The sequence below is a fragment of the Pseudorasbora parva genome, chromosome 17 (genome assembly GCF_024679245.1).
Source record: "Pseudorasbora parva isolate DD20220531a chromosome 17, ASM2467924v1, whole genome shotgun sequence".
Lineage (NCBI taxonomy): Eukaryota > Metazoa > Chordata > Actinopteri > Cypriniformes > Gobionidae > Pseudorasbora > Pseudorasbora parva.
The window spans coordinates 11,224,343-11,244,465 of NC_090188.1; the positions used below are offsets into that span (position 1 = coordinate 11,224,343).

A 20,123-nucleotide genomic window follows, 5' to 3' on the forward strand; every position below is an offset into this window, starting at 1 on the left:
TTCTGCCACTGTTTCTGGTTCAAAAGTGGCTTGACCTGGGGAATGCGGCACCTGTAGCCCATTTCCTGCACACGCCTGTGCACGGTGGCTCTGGATGTTTCTACTCCAGACTCAGTCCACTGCTTCCGCAGGTCCCCCATGGTCTGGAATCGGTCCTTTTCCACAATCTTCCTCAGGGTCCGGTCACCTCTTCTCGTTGTGCAGCGTTTTTTGCCACACTTTTTCCTTCCCACTGAGGTGCCTTGATACAGCACTCTGGGAACAGCCTGTTCATTCAGAAATTTCTTTCTGTGTCTTACCCTCTCTCTTGAGGGTGTCAATGATGGCCTTCTGGACAGCGGTCAGGTCGGCAGTCTTACCCATGATTGCGGTTTTGAGTAATGAACCAGGCTGGGAGTTTTTAATAGCCTCAGGAATCTTTTGCAGGTGTTTAGAGTTAATTAGTTGATTCAGATGATTAGGTTAATAGCTCGTTTAGAGAACCTTTTCATGATATGCTGATTTTTGGGAATTTTGGGTTTTCATGAGCTATATGCCAAAATCATCAGTATTCAAACAATAAAAGACCTGAAATATTTCAGTTGGTGTGTAATGAATCTAAAATATATGAAAGTTTATTTTTCATCATTACATTATGGAAAATAAATAACTTTTATCACATATGCTAATTTTTTGAGAAGGCCCTGTATAGTAGGGAAGTATTCAATTTCGTTGAAAGTTTGAGTTGGAATAGTTACAAGAACATGTAACATTTACAGAGTGTAAAGGCTGTAAAAACAGATTAGTGAATAGATGAGTTCACCTATTGGGTGTGACGGTTTAATAATGGTCTCAGCAACCCATTGTCACATTTAGAACTTATTTCAGATATTCAAACAAAAATCCAGTTCAAAGATATAATTGGAAGTGTAAATATCCTTGCTCATTCATTGTTCAACACATTTCCGGGTTTTAGGGCTCATTTCTGGTGTACATTTCACTGCTGCTGTATTCTTTAGCACGGGTACAAAGTCCCAAAAGGTCCTAAACTGCATCAGTGTCTAAGTATGTGTAAATAACCTCTCCAAACAAAGTCACTCCTTCAGCCTGACTGCGAATGTGGAGTTTGAACAAGCTGTTCTGGAAGTTTCTCTGCCATTCTAAATGATGCAGTAGTTGAGATTGTACAGTTGCTAGTAGCTTATAAGGTAATGCATGTCAGATTATCAAAACAATTTAAAATCTTCTTGGTTGATGCATATAACAAGATACATTTACATTACACACAATTACATGCAATACATTTAAATTCTTAACAGGGGATTCGTTTTTAGACGATTATGCCATTAAACTGGACCTGTCAAATAAATGTTAATAGAAAAAAGCAATAGAATCTTCACCTGGTCAGGGGAATTACTGCTAGAGTGGTTTTCTTAGTTAAACACAATGGGTGTGTCAGAATTACAGAGAACAGGTGTTTTAACGACTTGTGCTTCCATTGCTTTGTTGTACACCACACATACCATTGTGTGTGTTTAATATCCTGGTCATTGTTATTATGAAACGTTTTTTCTTTCATTCACACTTTTGATGAGACAACAGGAGTAACATGATATCTCTAGATTATTTTAAGATGCATTACAGCATTTAACGCATCTGCCCTTTAAAAAATTAAAAACATACCCTCCTTAAAAAATTTTGTTTTAAAGGGGTGTTTTTGCAGCAATGCTATAGAACTATTTTTGGTTCCCCAAAGATTTTTTAAAATAACTTCCTTTGTGTAAAAGACATTTTGCAAGATTAACTTTTAAAGATGGTTAATGGAACCATCAATCCCAGGAAAGAACCTTTAAGACTGTAGTCAAATTGATTCATGCATTCAAACTTAAGGGTCGTTTAACCCCAAGAACGATATTAGCGTCCACCAGCGGACAATATTCTATATATTATAGGTGCGTTCAATTACTGAAACAATTCTGTACTGTAACAAGCTTTCACATCCTCGTTGACCTTGTAATTACAACATGTAAACTCTGCATGTAACACATGACTGCTACAGACTTAAATTGTCAGCCAAAAATTGTTACCATTTTTTTAAAATACTTTTAAACTCAAATGTGACTTCAGTGTCGGAAAGGTCCCACAGTGACGCACATGGAAGTACCGTCCCAGTGTTAAAACAAACGTGCAAAGACTAAATCAAATGCACTTTACAAAAATAAAAGTAATACTACAATGATGTCGGACAAATTTTAAGTTGCCGTTTTTCAGCAGGTCGGTACTTCCACGGACGTCACGGTCGTGACCTTTCCAACGTGATAACCATACATTTTAAAGAACACCAAAGTCACCAATATAAAGTAAAAAAGTATAGAAATGTTTTTTTGTTTTTTGTTATGAAAATGACCGATCTTTTTGCTAGATAAGACCCTTTTGCTCGGCTGGCATCGTGCAGAGCTCTCTGAAGCCCTTTGAAACCGCATTGATTTGGACCTTCAATGTGTTGGTTGCCATTGAAATAAATTATGTGCCGAAAAATCCTGGAATTTTTTCTTCTAAAAACATAATTTATTTTCAGCTGATGAAAGAAAGACATGAACATCTCGGATAAGATGGGGGGTGAGTAAATGATCAGGACATGTTCGTTTTGAAGAGAACAAATCCTTTAATTATTCACCTGTATGTTATTCTAAACTTGTCTTTCGTTCATTTTCAGAACACAAATAAAGACCTTTTTGATTAAATCTGAGAGTAATGAATGGAAGAATTTTCATTTTTGGGTGAACTATGCCTTTAAAATGTGAACAGGCCTGTTTGCGGTGGTGCGCGGACCAATCGGTGTATGATATCAAAATACTGCAACAGCAATTCGAAAGCATATGGAGCTTTATTTATTTATTCATGTCATGTATATTTATTTAAGACAACATGAACGCAGCATATAATCGCTCGCTGCAATTTTGACGTCTGCTGCTTTAAATGCTTGAGCGCTTAGAGCATGATGGACACTGATTGGCTGTCAATGTTTTTATTATTCACTAGCTGAAAAAATGTTTTTCCTGGAAGTGATTCAACAATATTGTTTCTCTGTGCCTTTAGTTTCGTTGTGGACTCTGGTCTGGATAAATTCTGTTAAAATGATTTTGAGAACTATATCTTTATGGTTATCATCATTGGGGGGAATAGGCCTTTAACCTTTAAAGTCATAACTCAACATTGAAAACTGGCTTTGAATACTACATACATATATATTAAGATCATAAAAAAAAAAAACAGTGTTTCAAAAAATCATACAGAGGCAATGAGCCCTTTATTGCTTGTTTTGTCAAAGGAAATAGTGTTTGCATTAAATTATATGTATTTTAAAAATTTAGACCTTTTCAAATAAATCTTCAGGGTTATATCAGGTCATTTGAACCATAGCCATCTCTATTCTCTGCTTACTTCAGTTCACCCTATGTGTCTCTGAATAGCTTCATTTATGATAAACCTGCTGGGTTATTCTTATCTTTTTTCTATATGGACTTTATGACTTTTTCCAGTTCTGACAAATACACATTTCCTGCCAGCAGCTGAATCCACATTTCCTGAGTGATTAGATTAAAAGTGTGAGGTAAACTGAACAATCATTTAAGCTGCATTCACCAACCAAGTTACTCTTGCTCACAGGAAATCTAGATAAGAGATTAAATATTTTATTTGTTTTTCTCAGTTAAATGCTATAGTATTTTGAAAGTAAAAGTGCTTTGGAAAAAACTGAGCTGTTCAAAGTGCCTTTTGATCCATTATGAGAAAAATCAGAGTATCCTCCAAAGTAAATCCAGTGCTTACAAATTCATAAATTCTATTTCCACTTCAAAAAACGTCTTCAAATGTCTCCTGAGTAGACCTTCTGCTTGAATGAGGTTACAACATGTCATCAATCATGAATCCATGATGGAAAAATGAAGAAAACTACCGAGTTCTGAAGAGATTTCCACATTAAGACAAAATGAGACATTTCTCTTCGTCTTTCTTTGCTAAAAGCACTGAAAGCATCGACGAGGAGAAAAAGTAGAACTCCACGGAGTAGCTGAGTTCATAGAGCTCCAGATTGACACACAGCAACCATTCAAACACAGCAGAGATGTGCTTATAAAAGTAATCCTCCTGAATGAAGAAGATGCCGTCTGATAAGGGAAGTCATGGAGAAAAACTGTTGTGATATAAATAACTTAATATTTGATAAAACCTCAAACATCTACTGTTGCCCCAGAAGGTTTTTTCATCAGAAAATCCTGAATAAGAAATGTTTCTTGAGCAGTAAATCAGCATATTATGATTTCTGAAGGATAATGTGACATTAAGACTGGAGGAATGAGGCTGGAAATTCAGTTTTGCCATCATAGGAATAAATAAAATAGAAAACGGTTAAAAAATATTACTGTATTTTTTTATAAATCGAGCTTGGTAGCAGAAAATTACAGTTTTTCATGCCACTAAAATGTATGCTTAACTGTAAAGTAAAATATCTAGCCTCCGTTGGACCGTCTTCCATATTCAGCTTATGAAGAAAGTGTATCGCCTCTCACCGCCTCTCTCGTCCAACATCATCGCCGTGCCAGTTACACGACTTTTTTGCAAGTTGAATATTGAAGGCAGTCTCAAGGAAGTTAGATATTTACTTTATAACATGTTAAATATGGATATTTTTCTTAACACAAACCCATCGATTCGCTTCAAAAGGCCTTTATTAACCCACCAGAGCCGTGTGGATTGCATTTTCTGGGGGTTTCAAATCTTGGGCTGCCATTATAATGCTTGGATTAGCCAGGATATTTATTAATATAACTTGTACACAATAAATTGCTTTTATCTGAAAAAAGTCATACACACCTAGGATGGCTTGAGGGTCAGTAAATCATGAGGTAATTTTCAATTTTGGGTGAACTATCCATTATCAATTAATACATCAATACATTATCAAAATCTAAAGTTGTCTAATATTATTTAAAGCCGACATTAACTAATAATGTTTAACTAACGTTGACAAATATTAATAAATACTGTAACAAATGTATTTTTCATTGGAAGTTAATGCATTAATGCAACGAACCTTATTGTGAAGTATAGTGTTTTTTTTTTTAAATAGTCACTTTTTGGTTGATATATGAAGTCAGCTGACATTAACTATGCTGAACAATTCATTTAGTGAATTGATGTGAATCCCAGTATTTGTATCAAACACTTTCCTAAATGTGTCTATGCTTTATTTCTTTACATCACTTGATTTGGTTTTGTATAATGCAATGACATTCATTCATATAATGAATTATACATTCATAAGGTGCACTATGCGAGGGCGCCTATTCTAAACAAAGGCGTAGTTTGATGACGCCTAGTTTGAGCGCAGCATCTTGGGACATGTGGTCTTCACCTCACAGCCGGTGGAAAATAGGACACGGGCAGAATGCGGTTATTACGTTACTGTAGTGTAAAGCAGAGCAGGACCGAGTGTTGTGGAGCTGAGCACGGCCGCTGGAGCGATTGTTATACAAACACCCGCCTCGCGAACACTGGGACTTTTATTATGACGGGACGGGACACAGTCGCCGGGCGCCCGCACTATTTCCGCTTTTCCGGTCATGATTATAAGGTAAAGTAGCTCTATTTATCATATTAGATACATTTAGCCTAAGTGTGTTTAAAATGATATTATGACGTTACTTCGCTCGGCGCTGCTGTCACACTGCTAAGAGAAAAGCGCTTCTGCAGAATAAAACCGAGGGTAGCGCAGATATGAAGCAATTGACAGGCGACTCCCTCAAACGCTATGCTGAAACGTCCTGGTCCTTAGTTAAAATAGCAATTTTCTCACAATTTACAAATAGTTGGAAACATTTGGGATATTGTAAGAACCCAACTGAACAAAATATATAACACTGGCCTAGTGGTTTTTGGATATTTTACTGCAAAAATACTACATAGTGCACATTTAAAGTGTTTCTTCAGTGTCCAAAAGGCCTAGATAATTCAGGTGCAATGATGTGTCTTGTGGGTCGAGCCTGGTAGCAGAAAATTACAGTTTTTCATGCCACTAAAATGTACGCACAACTGCAGTGACGTAACTGCTCCCAAATGGTCTCAATTCTAAAATCTAAAATGGTCTTCATTTTCACATGTACTGCATACTAGGCTTTTTGTAAACATAGAACTACTGAAAAATAATTAATAAAAAATAGCATCTCAATGCATTATTTTGAGCACATAAGGATACAGAGGATGGTGGCAGAAATCTGGATAGTTGAGGAGATGATGCGTAGTGGGTAGAGAATCCGTTCACACCCCGTCAGCGTACATTTACCAGTGAGGGAGGTCAGGATGGTCATGTACAGACACACAAACACAAAGCTCAGGGCAGCACCCAGGTAATGGAGCAACAAAAGCTCTACTGGCTGCAAGAAAAACACAGGAAATATTATCTATACACACATAGAAGAGAATGTGTCAGTTCATTCTGTTTTAGACAAACAGACTGAAATCTCAAGTTTCAGATGGGGTATAATAAAAATTAAATGTATTGAAATAATTAATATTCAATTAAAAATGGAAGGCTAAAGTTTTCAGTCGCACTTTTGGTGTCTTTAACACCTACAGTGAGGAAAATAAGTAGTTGAACAGGAGATATTTTGAGGTATTTTGGCCTGGAGGAGTGGGGCAAAATCCCTCCTGCAGTGTGTGCAAACCTGGTGAAAAACTAAACGTTTGACCTCTGTAATTGCAAACAAAGGCCACTGTACCAAATATTAACATTGATTTTCTCAGGTGGTCAAATACTTATTTGCAGCTGTATCATACATATAAATAGTTAAAAAATCATATATTGTGATTTCTGGATTTTTTTTATTTTTAGATTATGTCTCCCAGTGGACATGCACCTACGATGACAATTTCAGACCCCTCCATAATTTCTAAGTGGGTGAACTTGCAAAATAGCAGGGTGTTCAAATACTTATCTTCCTCACTGTAAATATACCTATGAGTACTTCAAAATTATTGCAAGGTAAGGTATTTTGTTGTATTGCAAAACATTTGCTCTTATTGAGATGGTAGACTTTAAAAAAATTCAGGTCTCCAACTGAAAATGTTCTAAATTTTCTTTCAGTTGGGCAAATTACATTTCTTTGAATTAAATTGCATCAATTTTCACAGAAATTCAATTTGGCCAACTGAAAAATTTAGATGTGATCAGTCACTAGAAAATTTTCAATTGGAGACATACAGTTGTTGTTTTTTTACAGTGGGGTAAGGTAAGGGACAGGTTTGGTGATCACTCTTAGAAGAAAATGTTCTTGGCTATATAGAACCTTTTAGAGATTCTTGTCATGGGATCATTATATGGAATTAGTTTAAACGAATTAGGGGGATAGTTCACCCAAAAAGGAAAATTCTGTCATCATTTACGCACCCTCAAGTTGTCCTAAACCTGTATAAAGATTTTTCAAGATCTGCTTGTTTTAATTTTTAAAGTTTTAGATATGGATATTTTTCTTACACAAATGCATCACTTTGCTTCAGAAGGCCTTTATTAACCCACTGGAGCCGTGTGGAGTACTTTTATAATGGATGGATGCACTTTTTTGGGCTTTTAAAATCAAATCCTCTATTCACTAGCATTATAAAGAAGAGCCAGGACATTATTTAATATGTCTCCCATTGCATTCGTCTGAAAGAAAAAAGTCATAGGCTACGCATAGGATGTCTTAAGGGTGTGTAAATCATGGGGTAATTTTTATTTTTGGGTGAACTATCCCTTTAAGACATTTCTCCCTATATAGAATGTTTTTGCAAAAGGGTTCCTAACCCTATGTTGAACCGAATTGAGCCCTTTTTTCTAAGAGTGTAGGATTGAGGATAGGTTAAAGAGAGTCATCAACAGTGTAATTATAGATGTAATTAATTACAGCTGATGTAATTCACTCTGTTCCCTCGCTGTGGGCCCCCAATCTGCCTGGACCCATATGCACGTGCATACCCAGACGCTACGGCACTGAGTAAAATGTAAAAACATGTATGTACATACATTAAGTGCACTGTATCAAATTAGTAATTTGAGTTAATACATAAAATAGGGTACAACAGGGGTCAAGGCGCACCGGGGTAAAAGATGCTTTTGCCGTAACACTTTCCACTTTCCAAAACTTTTCAAGATGCATGTGGAAATTGAGCTGATCCTTAACGCGATCACGGGCAGCAGCGCAAAGTTGATCATGTGCTAATTTGATCTGAGTTTTTTTATGTGAAAGCTCTCAGATTTGATTAAAAATATTTTAACCCTTTAGGCGCCACGGTCAAGTTTACTCCACAAGATGCGGCACTGAATAAAATGGCCGATTTTCTCAAATAGGGTGTCAAATTTCGTTCAACTTCCCCTCCGCTAGATGGCAGACATGTCATACTTCATCCCCGACTCAAAAAAAACATCATGATTCTATACAAAATCTTCGAGCAAGAGCGCACTGAATCAGTGCAAACAAAAGATTAGAAAGCATTAGATTATTATTACTATTATTATTAATGAATATGCAAATTAGATGGGAAAATGTAATCCCTACATAAACTTTGGGCCATCCTTAATATTTCTGTAAGTTATAGAACGTTTATCTTTTATCACTTTTAAGATATAGTCTTTTGAAATTAAGATGTCAAACTCGAACGTTTTAGGAAAAAACCTCTGGCGCCTAAAGGGTTAATTTGTGTTCCAAAGACAAACGGAAGTCTTACAGGTTTAGAAAAACATGAGAGAGAGAAATTAATGACAGCGATTTTTTTGAATATGTAATTATGTTATTTGGGGTAAAAGGTGCTCCTGCTGTTGGGGCTAAAGGCACAATAATTAATGTGATGATAAACAGCCAGCTGAATTTTCTATTTTTTGACATGACGATTAGATTCAGGTGGTAAATATCATATATTAAGTTGGGTGTCGACCTTAGAGATAATTACCATTTTTATAATGAAACCATCATATTTGAAAAAGTATTATATTAATCATATCATATAATAAAATACTATTTATTGTTACTACTGTATAATATATATATATATATATATATATATATATATATATATATATATATATATATATATATATATATATATATATATATATATATATAGAAAGTTTATATATATAAACTTTCTGTATTTTTAAAATATATATTTATATTAAAATATTTTAAGGATAGTATATTTACAGAACAAAAAAAGTTATTGTTTTGAACAATTATTAACTTAGACATTATTAAAAACATTATTTTAGCTGCAGTATTTGAACCAAAACGTTGTGACTTTTGCCCCACCTTGCCACCTCAAAAGATTGTTAACAAAATAAGCAGCTGATTTATTTTCACACAAAATATGTTGCTGTATTTTTTTTTCTGTAATCATACAATATGGGAGTAGTAAAAAACATTTTTTTCTTAGGGTGTGCTTTTAGTCCCATTGTATCCTAGTGAAACCAAGTTTTCTTTAATGTGCAACATGCATAACATCATGCGTGTTTGTCATATTTACACAGAGCACGCCTACAGGAAACAGTCCAAGCCTGCGAAGAGTTTGCTTTGTGACTCCACTGATCGACTTGGCATCATTGTTTTCATGCCTATTATTTTGTAAAATACATAATTAAGGAGCTTGATGTTTGTGTGCTTGTTAAAGGGATAGTTCACCCAAAAATGAAAATTAGCCCATGATTTACTCACCTTCAGGCCACCCTATGTGTATATAACATTCTTCTTTTAGGCGAACAATCAGAGTTATATCAAAATTTTACCTAAGTCTTCCAAGCATTATAATGGCAGTAAATGGCAGCCCAAAATGTGAAGCCCCAAAAAGTGTATCCATACATTATAAAAGTAATCCAATCATTTCTGGGGTGTTGATAAAGTATTTCTGGAGCGAATTGTAGGGTTTTTGTAAGAAAAATATCCATATATAACACAGCTTCTGGCGGACTGCCATCTGTATTAAATTGATGGAAAAAGTGTAATTGGTGCAGCGATGTCGGACGTAGTGTAAGATTCTGAACTGCGAGAGGCACTACATTTTTCGTAAGTTGAATACGGAAGGTATTTTACTTTATGACGTGTTAAACATGGATATTTTCTTACACAAACCCATCAATTCGCTTCAGAAGGCCTTTATTAACCCCTGGATCCATCTGGCTTACTTTTATAATGGATGGATGCACTTTGTTGGGCTTCAAATTTTGAGCTGCCATTCACTGCCATTATAAAGCTTGTAAAAGAGCCAGGTCTCTTTTTTTTATATATAACTCTGATCGTATTTGTCTGAAAGAAGAATGTCATATACACCTAGGATGTCTTGAGGGGGTAATTTTTATTTTTGGGTGAACTATCCCTTCACTGAAAGAAAGAAGGGATCCTTCACTGACTCTCTTGGTAAGGCACTTGTCATCTGAGAACTCTGCATTAAGCATTTTTATGTTGATTCGCACTGAAATTTGTATTTGTTATGCATGAGCACGAAGTGAAATTAGTGATGGATATTAATGTGTACTTACATTGCAGTTCCCAGCCATGAAAGCACCCACAGACACCACACAGCCTAAAATCATAGCAATCTTACTGAGAAGAGAATGCACATTGTTCCTGTTCAGGATGTGTGCATGGTGGAAAATGCAGAAAACCAGAACTGTGGGCACAAGGAGAGAATGTATTACACAGATTGTCTCTGCAGTGTGTTCAAATAAATATTCACTGTGAGTGACCAAGAGAGTCATGTTCAAATTCGGTACACTTTTTTACACTGCCAGTCAAGAGTTTAGACATGCCTACTCATATGAAAGGAAACACACTGTATTTATTATTTTCATGCATTTAACCATAAGACTTGTTTCAAATGTTTTAAATATTGCAGAAATTTGTGTCCAAACGTTTGATCGGTAGTTTTGTGGAATTCAATGCATTGTCAAGACACAGGTGTGAAATAGGCCTATTATCTGAGTGTCATATACCCACACAAAAATGAACCAGCATTGATTGTTGCAGTGAATAGGGAGTTTTCCGGAAATTTTGCTCCACTTGAGCTGCAAAATAAGCAGAAAATGCCTGTCACTTCTTTGAATTATGAAGTGGAAAATCTACAGGTGTTTAAGAGTTTAATGTGTTGTACAGACCTTACAGTGGGGACATTATCCAGAGTGCAGCAATTCCCTACTTCATTTATGTGACATGAGTTTCTGTATTCCCTGTTAAGAAACCCTACAATGTTATCATGAAGCATGAATAAAGAAAATATTAAATAATGCAGGCTGAATTAATCACTCTACCAGTTATTAAGTGAGCAGACATGGTTGAAACTTAATGCAAGTCCGTATCTGTAAAAACAAAACAAAACAAAAAAGACAAGAGAAGCCTTTAAAACAAATGTAATTGGGCTGTTTGTCTGGGAACATTTCGAATGCTAAAATCAGACCCAAAATAGTAAAAAAAAAATTGTGTTGTGGAGTAGCATGATTTGTTGCTTCTGTATTTAAACTGTTCAGTATTCAGTATTGCGCTAGTAAAGATCTTGATACTAATCAGTCAACAATGTAATTAGAATACTGTACTTCCTCTCTCTAAAAAGTATTGGATTACCTCTTATTAATTACTTTCTAAATCCCATATTAACCAGTTGATCAATACAAGTATAGACTCGAAACTCCTCTTTAAATTCTTTTAAATAAAAAAATATACAAGTGCCTAAATTATTGTTGAACCGAAGTGTGTAAAGGGAGAAGGTAACATTAAAGGGGTACTTCAGCACTGGGAAGATGAATCAGTATTTAAACTGGGTCATTAAAATAATAGAATTTTGAAATTATTTTTGAATTTGGTGCTTTCTAGACTGAGAAAAGACTAGAAAGAAAAGACTTTGCTGCCCTACGAGGCCACTTTCAAAACCACCGCTACTGAATCACTGATCACTTTCCCACCACCGTGTTCATCTTAATAAAATCAGTTCAGTTAGAGAACAGCCTGACACTACAATTAAAAACTGAAGGTGTCTGTTCAATATATTGTGATTTAGCCGCTGAGTGAGTGTCACAAACGCAGCAGGAGTAAGATTACACTCATCGTGATTTGTGATGAATGAGCTGAGGTAGGAACTCTCATGATGAGAGCTGAGGTAAACGCGTCCGCGCTCGCGGCAATAGGCTAGTTCTCAGCGCGTGTTCAGTCTGGCGCGTTTTCAGTTCATGCTAAAAGCTGGAAGCTTAACTTTTAATAGGAATTCATTTGAGAAGTTAAAACACTCACTTTGCTCCGCCGCACCGTTTACATGAATGCCTGCAGCTGAGCTGAGCTGTGAGTGCTATCCCATGTGCGATGAAAACATGCGGAAACGATCATTCGAATATACTCCAGGGTTTCTACTGATAGAAAGCCATATGCTAATCGCTGAAGTAACCCTTTAAAAACATTAACTTTAACTTTTGAAGTAAAATCCACTACTGTTTTATATAGAATTATATAGCTATAATAAATGTAATTAAATGTCCCAAAAATTAAAAAAGCACAATCCCTTACTTTTTCAAGGGAAAAGTAATTAAATGACAAATGTGTGTGTGTGTGTGTGTGTGTGTGTGTGTGTGTGTGTGTGTGTGTGTGTGTGTGTGTGTGTGTATGTGTATATATATATATATATATATATATATATATATATATATATATATATATATATATATATATATATATATATATATATATGTATGTATACTTTGTAATTAATTACACTCAACACTGGTAAATATGCGTAAAGGTTGTTTAATAAGTAACCCTGAACCTAGTGCATGACTCAGATCCATGGAAAATGATGAGAATCTAATAACAATGTATGTGAAAATGTCTTAGATCAGACGCCCCTGATTAGATTCCCAAAAAGTAAAAAGACCAGCCTTCATTTGTCTTTGAGTGTTTCTGATCCTGGTCAAAGGTTATTGAGTTTAAAGTATAATATGCCCTGACATCAGCACTGAAATAACTTGCCTCTTGTTGATGTTTTTATGTTAAGCTGGTTATGCAACAATCTTTTACACGTCAGCACAAATGTCATAATATAGACATTATATTAAATTATGAATGAAACATCATAAATTCTGATTTAAACTAGTCGTATGTATCTATCTATCTGCCTATCTGCTAATGCAAAAACATTTAATAGTTATACATTTTTAACTTTTTTGTTATAATAAAAGCATCTACTAAGTTTGAGTTTTAGCTGACATTGAGAAGCAGCATACATTTGTAATATGTCATTTAAATTGAGAGGAACAACAAATAACTTTGTCAACTCACACTGTCCAGCACCCGATGAATGAGACGGCACACAGAACAATGGGTAAAATGACCCAAACAGCCATGTTTCTTGGAGAAAGTTGCTTCAAGATTAAAATAAAGAAAAGTGCTGATAATCTCAGAAGTAATATATCCACAGAGGTCTTAAAAAGTTGTCTGACATATTAGCCCCTCATATATCGTATAAACACATCCTTTAGCATCTTTAGTTCTTCTCCTGGCTTTACCGGTTTACTGTCTACCAGATGGGCTACATTCTTACATAAATACACTCAAAGAAAGCTTTGAGACATGCCACCACATTCAGCCACTCCTTAATGATAATCACCTTCTTTAAGTCAAGAAAATATAACAGCCACAAGGCAACATGGGTTAGGCCAATAGCTTGCAGTGTTTACTTATGCTCTTACTCACAGTTGTCCTGAGACTTAGTTTAAAGTTCTCAAATTTTTCAGGCCAAGTTTCAACTTTAATCAAATCAGAACATCTAGATACCACCTATTCACGACAATACTCCCTCAAAAAAAAATTTTTTTGCTATATTTTGCTATATATTGAATGATATCAATATAAGCCTCATCAGTGCATTGATTTGCCCTTTTGTTCAGTGGAAAGGCCTTACAAGATCTAAAAAAACACATACTTCAAAATAACATTTAGAAATGATTGCTATGCCTCATGCAAATGGTTAATAGGCTTAAATGAATTATATAATTACATATTTAGGCTATATTTAAGGGCAGTTTTGCAGTTCAATACATTAATACTGAATACATTTTGGAATTCTTGAAGTCACCATGAAATCACTATTGACATAGTTTTCGTATTTTTTATGGAATTGCAGTGTTCATTATAAATTATTAATCCATGCACATCATCATTTTTTTAATTCACATGCTTTCGTAATCTTTGTTTTAAATGTCTTCCCCTCCCTTTTGCAGTGAAATCTTTTCTTTGATGACGTGCTGGTGCAAAGATGCAAGACAACCTGTCACTCACATAACTGCAATAGCAAACCACAACAATATTGGTAAGGACATTCCTAATGGACAAAATCAAGTTTTTTTTTTCTCATTCAAGAAGCAGTTTTACCCGGATAGAAAAGACTATCACAACTCCAGTTTCATGTCTACTTTACCTCGATTGGATCACATGCAAACAAAGGTCAACATCACACACCCTGCATATTAGTCACAAAAAGATATGGTACATTTCTGAACATTAATTTTCTGAACACAATAATGTCAGACTGTGAGAGACTAACAGCCTCACCTTTTATGTTTTCCCCATTGAAATAAAGGTGAATGGAACTGTCATTCTGATTCTGCCTAATATCTGTCACATCTCATTTTTGTGTTATATAAAAGAGAAAAAAAAGTCATAATTTTGGAACTCGGATGACAAGGTAAATTATGATTTAAAAAAAAAATAATAATACAATTTGGTTGAAATATCTCTTTAAGAAATTAAGTGTTAGAAAAAGCTAGACCACTTGAGCCTGGCATCATGGCATGAAAAGTGCAATGCATTTCAGTTGTTTTGCATTAATTCTGATTTCATACGCTTTGCGTAATTTTTTTTTTTTTTATAAGCACTGGATATTTAAAATCACACACAATATGCATTCAACATAGACAAAGTATTTTTTAACAGGAGAGTTATTGTCTGCTATGGGGTCCTAAATTTCAAAACAATCGAAATGGCGGCGTCTGTAAGATGGAGTCTATTGCGCCTCATACGGACACAACATTTTAGGTCTGAAATGGCATAATGCGTCTTTCAAAGTATTTACAAAGCAATATGTGTATTGTTACATAATGTAATGTCAAATGACGATAGTTCTAGGTGTCAATGGTAATCGTATTTTCCACCAAAGTACTAGGCTACAGTCAAATGATTACCTTGGTATTTATGCTGCCTTCACGTGCTATCGGAAATTTCATAATTCCCACTTCAGAAATCGTGATTACGACCTTGTTGCATTCAAGTGCTTTGTATTTGGAATGAACAGAAATCATGAAGGACACAAGTGACCAGGTTATTCTTGCCTAGTATTTATTGGGATTGTGGAAATCGTATTAAAACTAACAGTATGTAGCACATGCACTGACAACCATAACGTTAAACATTTACGATGCTATGCTTTTTTTCTAACGTAACCCGATTTTGTAATTCCTCTCAAATGTAGGCTATTTTCACTGCTAAAAACATAGAGTACACTACGCTTCAAATTATTATTATGACAAGACGATCAAGCTGTTTTAGGGAAAGAAAGAAAAAAAACTAATAAATCATAAGTGTCACATTTCTATGTTTAGAGTTTATGGCACGCTCACCTCGGGAATTTGGGCATCAACATTCATTTACAAACTTCTCAGTGTTAAATGCGTCATCAGAGGGCGTTCGTGTGCAATTTTTACCACTGATGGCACGTGAAGGCGGCATAACTCACTGTCATTAAATACATTTAAATAATTGATATTGTTTCAAGTAAACTCCACTTATTCATTTGATCCTCGGTGTATTATATGTATTATGTGTTTACTATTTAATGTATGTCAGAAGTATTTTGGTGTGTGTGTATAAGTTAAATATCCCTCTGTAATAAAAAATATCTTTTAGATTGCCCGTATATAACCGAAATCAGTGCTATTCAATCTGGGCTTCCCACAGAATACAGTCTCAACAGTATGAATTCAAAGCATTCTCAGGTGAAGCATTTTACTTTTACCAGATATACTTTTTATTCTATTATAGATCACTTTTGATGAAAACATGTGTAATGCTGCTGAATTTTATGTTGGTCAGTTCTGTAGTCTTTCTGAGGACTTCTTTTTTTTTTTTTTTGCAGTACGAAAGATTTCAATTTCAACTCAAGACACACCAAACCCCAGAAGTCTAAAGTTTCTTCCCGGTAAGCCTGTGTTGGGAACCGGGACTCGAGATTTCCCAACATCAAACTCAGCAGAGAGTTCCCCTTTAGCCAGGTAAGCGCCGTTTCGGCTTTGTTATCTACTTTCAAATCATAGTGTCCTTTTGCAATAGTGATTTGAATGTATCATTAAAATATCTGTCGGTTTGATGTATTCAATTGCTCTTGCATCAGTCAAAAGGTGTGCATAGCCTTGCTGTTTATTACATTTATTTATTGTAATTATCCAACAGGGATCTTTTCCAAATCGAAGGCATAAAAAGTGTCTTTTATGGCCCAGATTTTATCACTCTGACTAAGGTAGCGTTCAGCGATTAGCCATTCTGTTTGATTGCTAGTGTGTGTACTTATTGCTGCATTTAAATAAATAGTTTCTTATTAAAGGCAGACGATGATGTTGAATGGACAGAAATTAAACGACATGCGGTTGAGGTCATCACTAAGTTCTTTGAGAGTGGAGAGGCCATCACAATGGGAGCAACACACGCTGAGAGCAGTGAGCCAAACATTGCACAGATTTACTAAATAAATGATTATAAGTGCATTATGTACTGAATTTAAACATTTCAGAACTGGCTTGATCATTTTATGGTATCTTTATTCTTCAGGTGTTACAGAGGATGATGATGACATTGTCTCAATGATCAAAGAGCTGTTAGATACAAGGATCAGGTATGTTTACATTGCTACCGTTCAAAAGTTTGGGGTGAGGTAGTTTTTATTTTATTGTTTTAAGAAAAGTAATGCTTTTTATTCAGGAAGGACGCATTCATTTGATCAAAAGTGGCAGTGAATCGATTTATAATGTTACAAAAGATTTCTATTACAAATAAATGCTGTTTGCTGAAAATTTTTATAAGGGGTTTCCACAAAAATATTTACCAGGAAGACTGTTTTCAACATTGTTTTAATTTAATTATTAATAATTAAATAATGATTAATTTTACATTTTAAATTATAAATACTAGCCACTTGAGTGAAATGCCTTTAGAATGACACAATAAAGTGGCTGTTTATGTAGACATTAATATATTAGCTATTTATGTTATGAAAGTGTTTAGATGACCATCAGAGTTCAATGCCGTGTCTGCTTTCCTTAAGACCCACGGTTCAGGAAGATGGCGGGGATGTCATATTCAAAGGATTTGAGGATGGCACGGTGAAGCTGAAGCTGGTTGGCTCCTGTACTGGCTGTCCCAGCTCCACAGTTACCCTAAAAAACGGCATTCAGAACATGCTGCAGTTTTACATACCTGAGGTAGACAATGTAGAACAGGTGAGATATATAAATCAATTAAAGATTACCTATTATGCTTTTTTCCCCAACATTATTTAGTGTGTAATGTTGAAATTTAAGCATGAAAAGGTCTGCAGAGTTACAAAGCACAAACGCATCTATTGTAGTCTTGTAACTTGTAAGTCTTTAAAGGCCTAAAAAATTCCCATAAACCTTGTGGAAAGCCTTCCTAGAAGAGTTGAAGCTTTTATACCTGCAAAGGGTGGTATATCAACCCTGGGATGTCATTAAAGTTCATGTGTATGTGAAGGCAGGCGTCCCAAAACTTTTGGCAGTATTGTGTATGTGAAAAATAAATCGTTTTTTGAACGTTCAGTCACTGAAAACTATTCGACCTCAAAAACAAAATCAAGACTTTGTCAAAGGGCATAATATGGCCTCTTTAAAGTTATTAATGAGAGCACATGACTTTCGCTATATATTTTTCTACTTAATTAGGTGGAGGATGAAGTGGATGAGATCAACGCAAAGATGTTTACAGAACTGGAGAAGAAACTGCAAGACTTATAGCATGAAACCCATCTGCTGTCAACATATTTCAATCGCTGTCATTCTGTTATAATCATAGTGGGATTCAGACACTCCACAAGGATGCTGCATATTCAATGTTCAGAAACTAAAATTTACTGTAATATTTAACCAAGCCTAAAAAGTTGTTCTGTTTCTACTGTAATAGTGCAATATTGCAAGTACAAGAAAACCGAGCTCTGCACTTTTCAGATTACCATTGTGTGTTCTTACTTTTGCCCTTTTAGAACTGTATTTAGATCTGAGTTGCAAGGTTAATTTTAACAGGGTTGTTACTTGTCTGGGGGAAAGGTTAAATTGAAGACGGTTATGCTTTTAATTCCAATGTTTATTGCACGTTGCAATATTTTCTGGTGAGTGCATTAAATAAGTGGGCGTTCTTTTAGCACGAATTCAATGCTGTGATCCTGACCCATTCTTAAACCTGAATTGACCACTTGTAATTGCAGATCTACCACAGCTCTAAGAGTCTTTCAGAATGAGATCAGTTGTGAAAGTTTGTATTTATCGACAGCTGCCATCCAGCAGTTTGGGAGGACCTATAGTGAAATAAAGTTGTGTAGAAATTAGCGATTGTCTTGTGTAGATATTTGTTCTACTGTTTACCACTTTTCTCCTTGGGTTTAAGTACTTTTGAAACTAAGTAAAAAAAGTTTTCTGCATTTTGTCCCTTTTAATCTGCGTTTCTGCATAAAAATGTCAACCCATTTTGTGAACTGTTGTAATCACTAATGTACAGAGTCCGTCCTTTAAAAGCAGTTACAGCAGCTTTGATTGTCATTTTGACTTATTTTCTCTTATTGGATTGAGAAGAATTAACGTATAATTTCATGCAAAATATAGCAACAGTAGCCTAGAAATCTAGACGCACCCTAGCGGCAGCAAATTTAATCTGCCCGCAAGTGTCTAGCAACTCTCAATACACTTCTGAGCTGTATTCGCCTAACTCTTGCCGGGCCAATCACATCGTGTATAGAGTCGGTGGGCGGGGCCATAATGACGATGGCCGAGTTGCGCTTGCGTGCTTCTTCTAGTAAAAAGAAACTGGCTAACGGCGGTCTTTCAAATCAGCTTTGACCGCGACTCTGGAAGACTTGGAGTTAAGCTTTTCTCTGAGAAAAGAACAAAGAGCACTGAAGTCATTCTTAAAAAGGGAAGATGTGTTCGGAGTTTTGCTGACCGGATACGGCGAATGTTAAATCTATCAACAAGTTCTGTTTCACCTTCGTTGCTCTGGTTGGTGTAGCGCCTATCGCGTGCAGAGGGAGTTTGAAAAAGACAACCGTTTATCCCGCCCCTCGGATTGAGCCCTGTCAAGGTGAGTTTCCAGACCAAACATCTTGATGTGGGTCTGGCTTGTCAGGCTATAGCAACAGAGTAGTTTAAACATTAGGCTACTGTCTGTGTGGAATGGCTATGCATTTCCAAAATGGTAGTATTTGGTAAATGGAAGCAATTTTTTAACAGCGTTACAGCATTAAATCATTTCGTCTGATAAGCTTTAACTGATGGTGGAATTTTGGAACAAATTATTCACATGCAAATTTGCTATTAATGGACATAAATTTTTAGTTTTGAATTAAAAAACAATTCTGTGCATTGGATGTTCTACGATAAAAAATACCTTATTATCAAAAAATCACGTGGGATTTAAGTGATTAATAGAAATAGAATAGAAACTAAAAAACTGAAAACCTTCGGCGGACTTTTGTTTTGACTGGCTAGATGGTTGTGTGAATGAATTGAATGAAATGAATTTTCATTTCACTATGCAACAAAACAGTGAAAATGAACATTACATTTCTGAAAGCAGCATAAACAGTATAAGCTCCATCTTTCCTGGTATTGAATAATTTTGAATTTCATATAATGAGAACATATTTTTCGAAGTGAAATGACGCAAAAATAATAATGATTCTGCTTCGTTAGTATTATTATGTAGTATGTGTGTGCGTGCTGCATTTTATTTGTGTGTTTAATGAGTTATTTGATTTCACGTCAGTATGCGCCACTGTCAAGTTGTTCTTGTCTATTGTCATCCGAC

General features: G+C 35.4%; 2 protein-coding genes across 2 annotated transcripts; one reads left to right on the top strand and one right to left on the bottom strand.

Moving 5' to 3' along the window:
• Positions 1-3,263: 3,263 nt before the first annotated feature.
• si:dkey-228d14.5 (uncharacterized protein LOC796266 homolog) lies at positions 3,264-13,564 on the bottom strand. Its single transcript, XM_067421114.1, has 7 exons — positions 13,323-13,564; positions 11,312-11,359; positions 11,159-11,230; positions 11,001-11,068; positions 10,544-10,674; positions 6,236-6,413; positions 3,264-4,148 (listed from the first exon to the last, which is right to left on the bottom strand). The coding sequence occupies exons 1-7, from the start codon at positions 13,385-13,387 to the stop codon at positions 3,961-3,963; spliced, it is 750 nt and encodes a 249-aa protein (XP_067277215.1). The 5' UTR covers positions 13,388-13,564; the 3' UTR covers positions 3,264-3,960.
• A 1,360-nt stretch (positions 13,565-14,924) lies between these two features.
• zgc:110319 (uncharacterized protein LOC796111 homolog) lies at positions 14,925-18,649 on the top strand. The gene is made up of 8 exons (XM_067421019.1): positions 14,925-15,077; positions 15,945-16,033; positions 16,174-16,309; positions 16,488-16,554; positions 16,639-16,750; positions 16,863-16,926; positions 17,356-17,530; positions 17,990-18,649. The coding sequence occupies exons 1-8, from the start codon at positions 15,022-15,024 to the stop codon at positions 18,059-18,061; spliced, it is 771 nt and encodes a 256-aa protein (XP_067277120.1). The 5' UTR covers positions 14,925-15,021; the 3' UTR covers positions 18,062-18,649.
• Positions 18,650-20,123: the final 1,474 nt, after the last annotated feature.

Coding starts and splice junctions, on each gene's coding strand:
- si:dkey-228d14.5 (XM_067421114.1), bottom strand. CDS start 13,387: ATGGCTGTTTGGGTCATTTTACCCATTGTTCTGTGTGCCGTCTCATTC. Junction 11,360..13,322: donor TTCATCGGGTGCTGGACAGT/GTGAGTTGACAA, acceptor TTGTTTTTACAG/ATACGGACTTGCATTAAGTT. Junction 4,149..6,235: donor GATTTCTGCCACCATCCTCT/GTATCCTTATGT, acceptor TTCCCTTATCAG/ACGGCATCTTCTTCATTCAG.
- zgc:110319 (XM_067421019.1), top strand. CDS start 15,022: ATGGCGGCGTCTGTAAGATGGAGTCTATTGCGCCTCATACGGACACAA. Junction 16,310..16,487: donor GAGAGTTCCCCTTTAGCCAG/GTAAGCGCCGTT, acceptor ATTATCCAACAG/GGATCTTTTCCAAATCGAAG. Junction 16,555..16,638: donor ATTTTATCACTCTGACTAAG/GTAGCGTTCAGC, acceptor TTCTTATTAAAG/GCAGACGATGATGTTGAATG.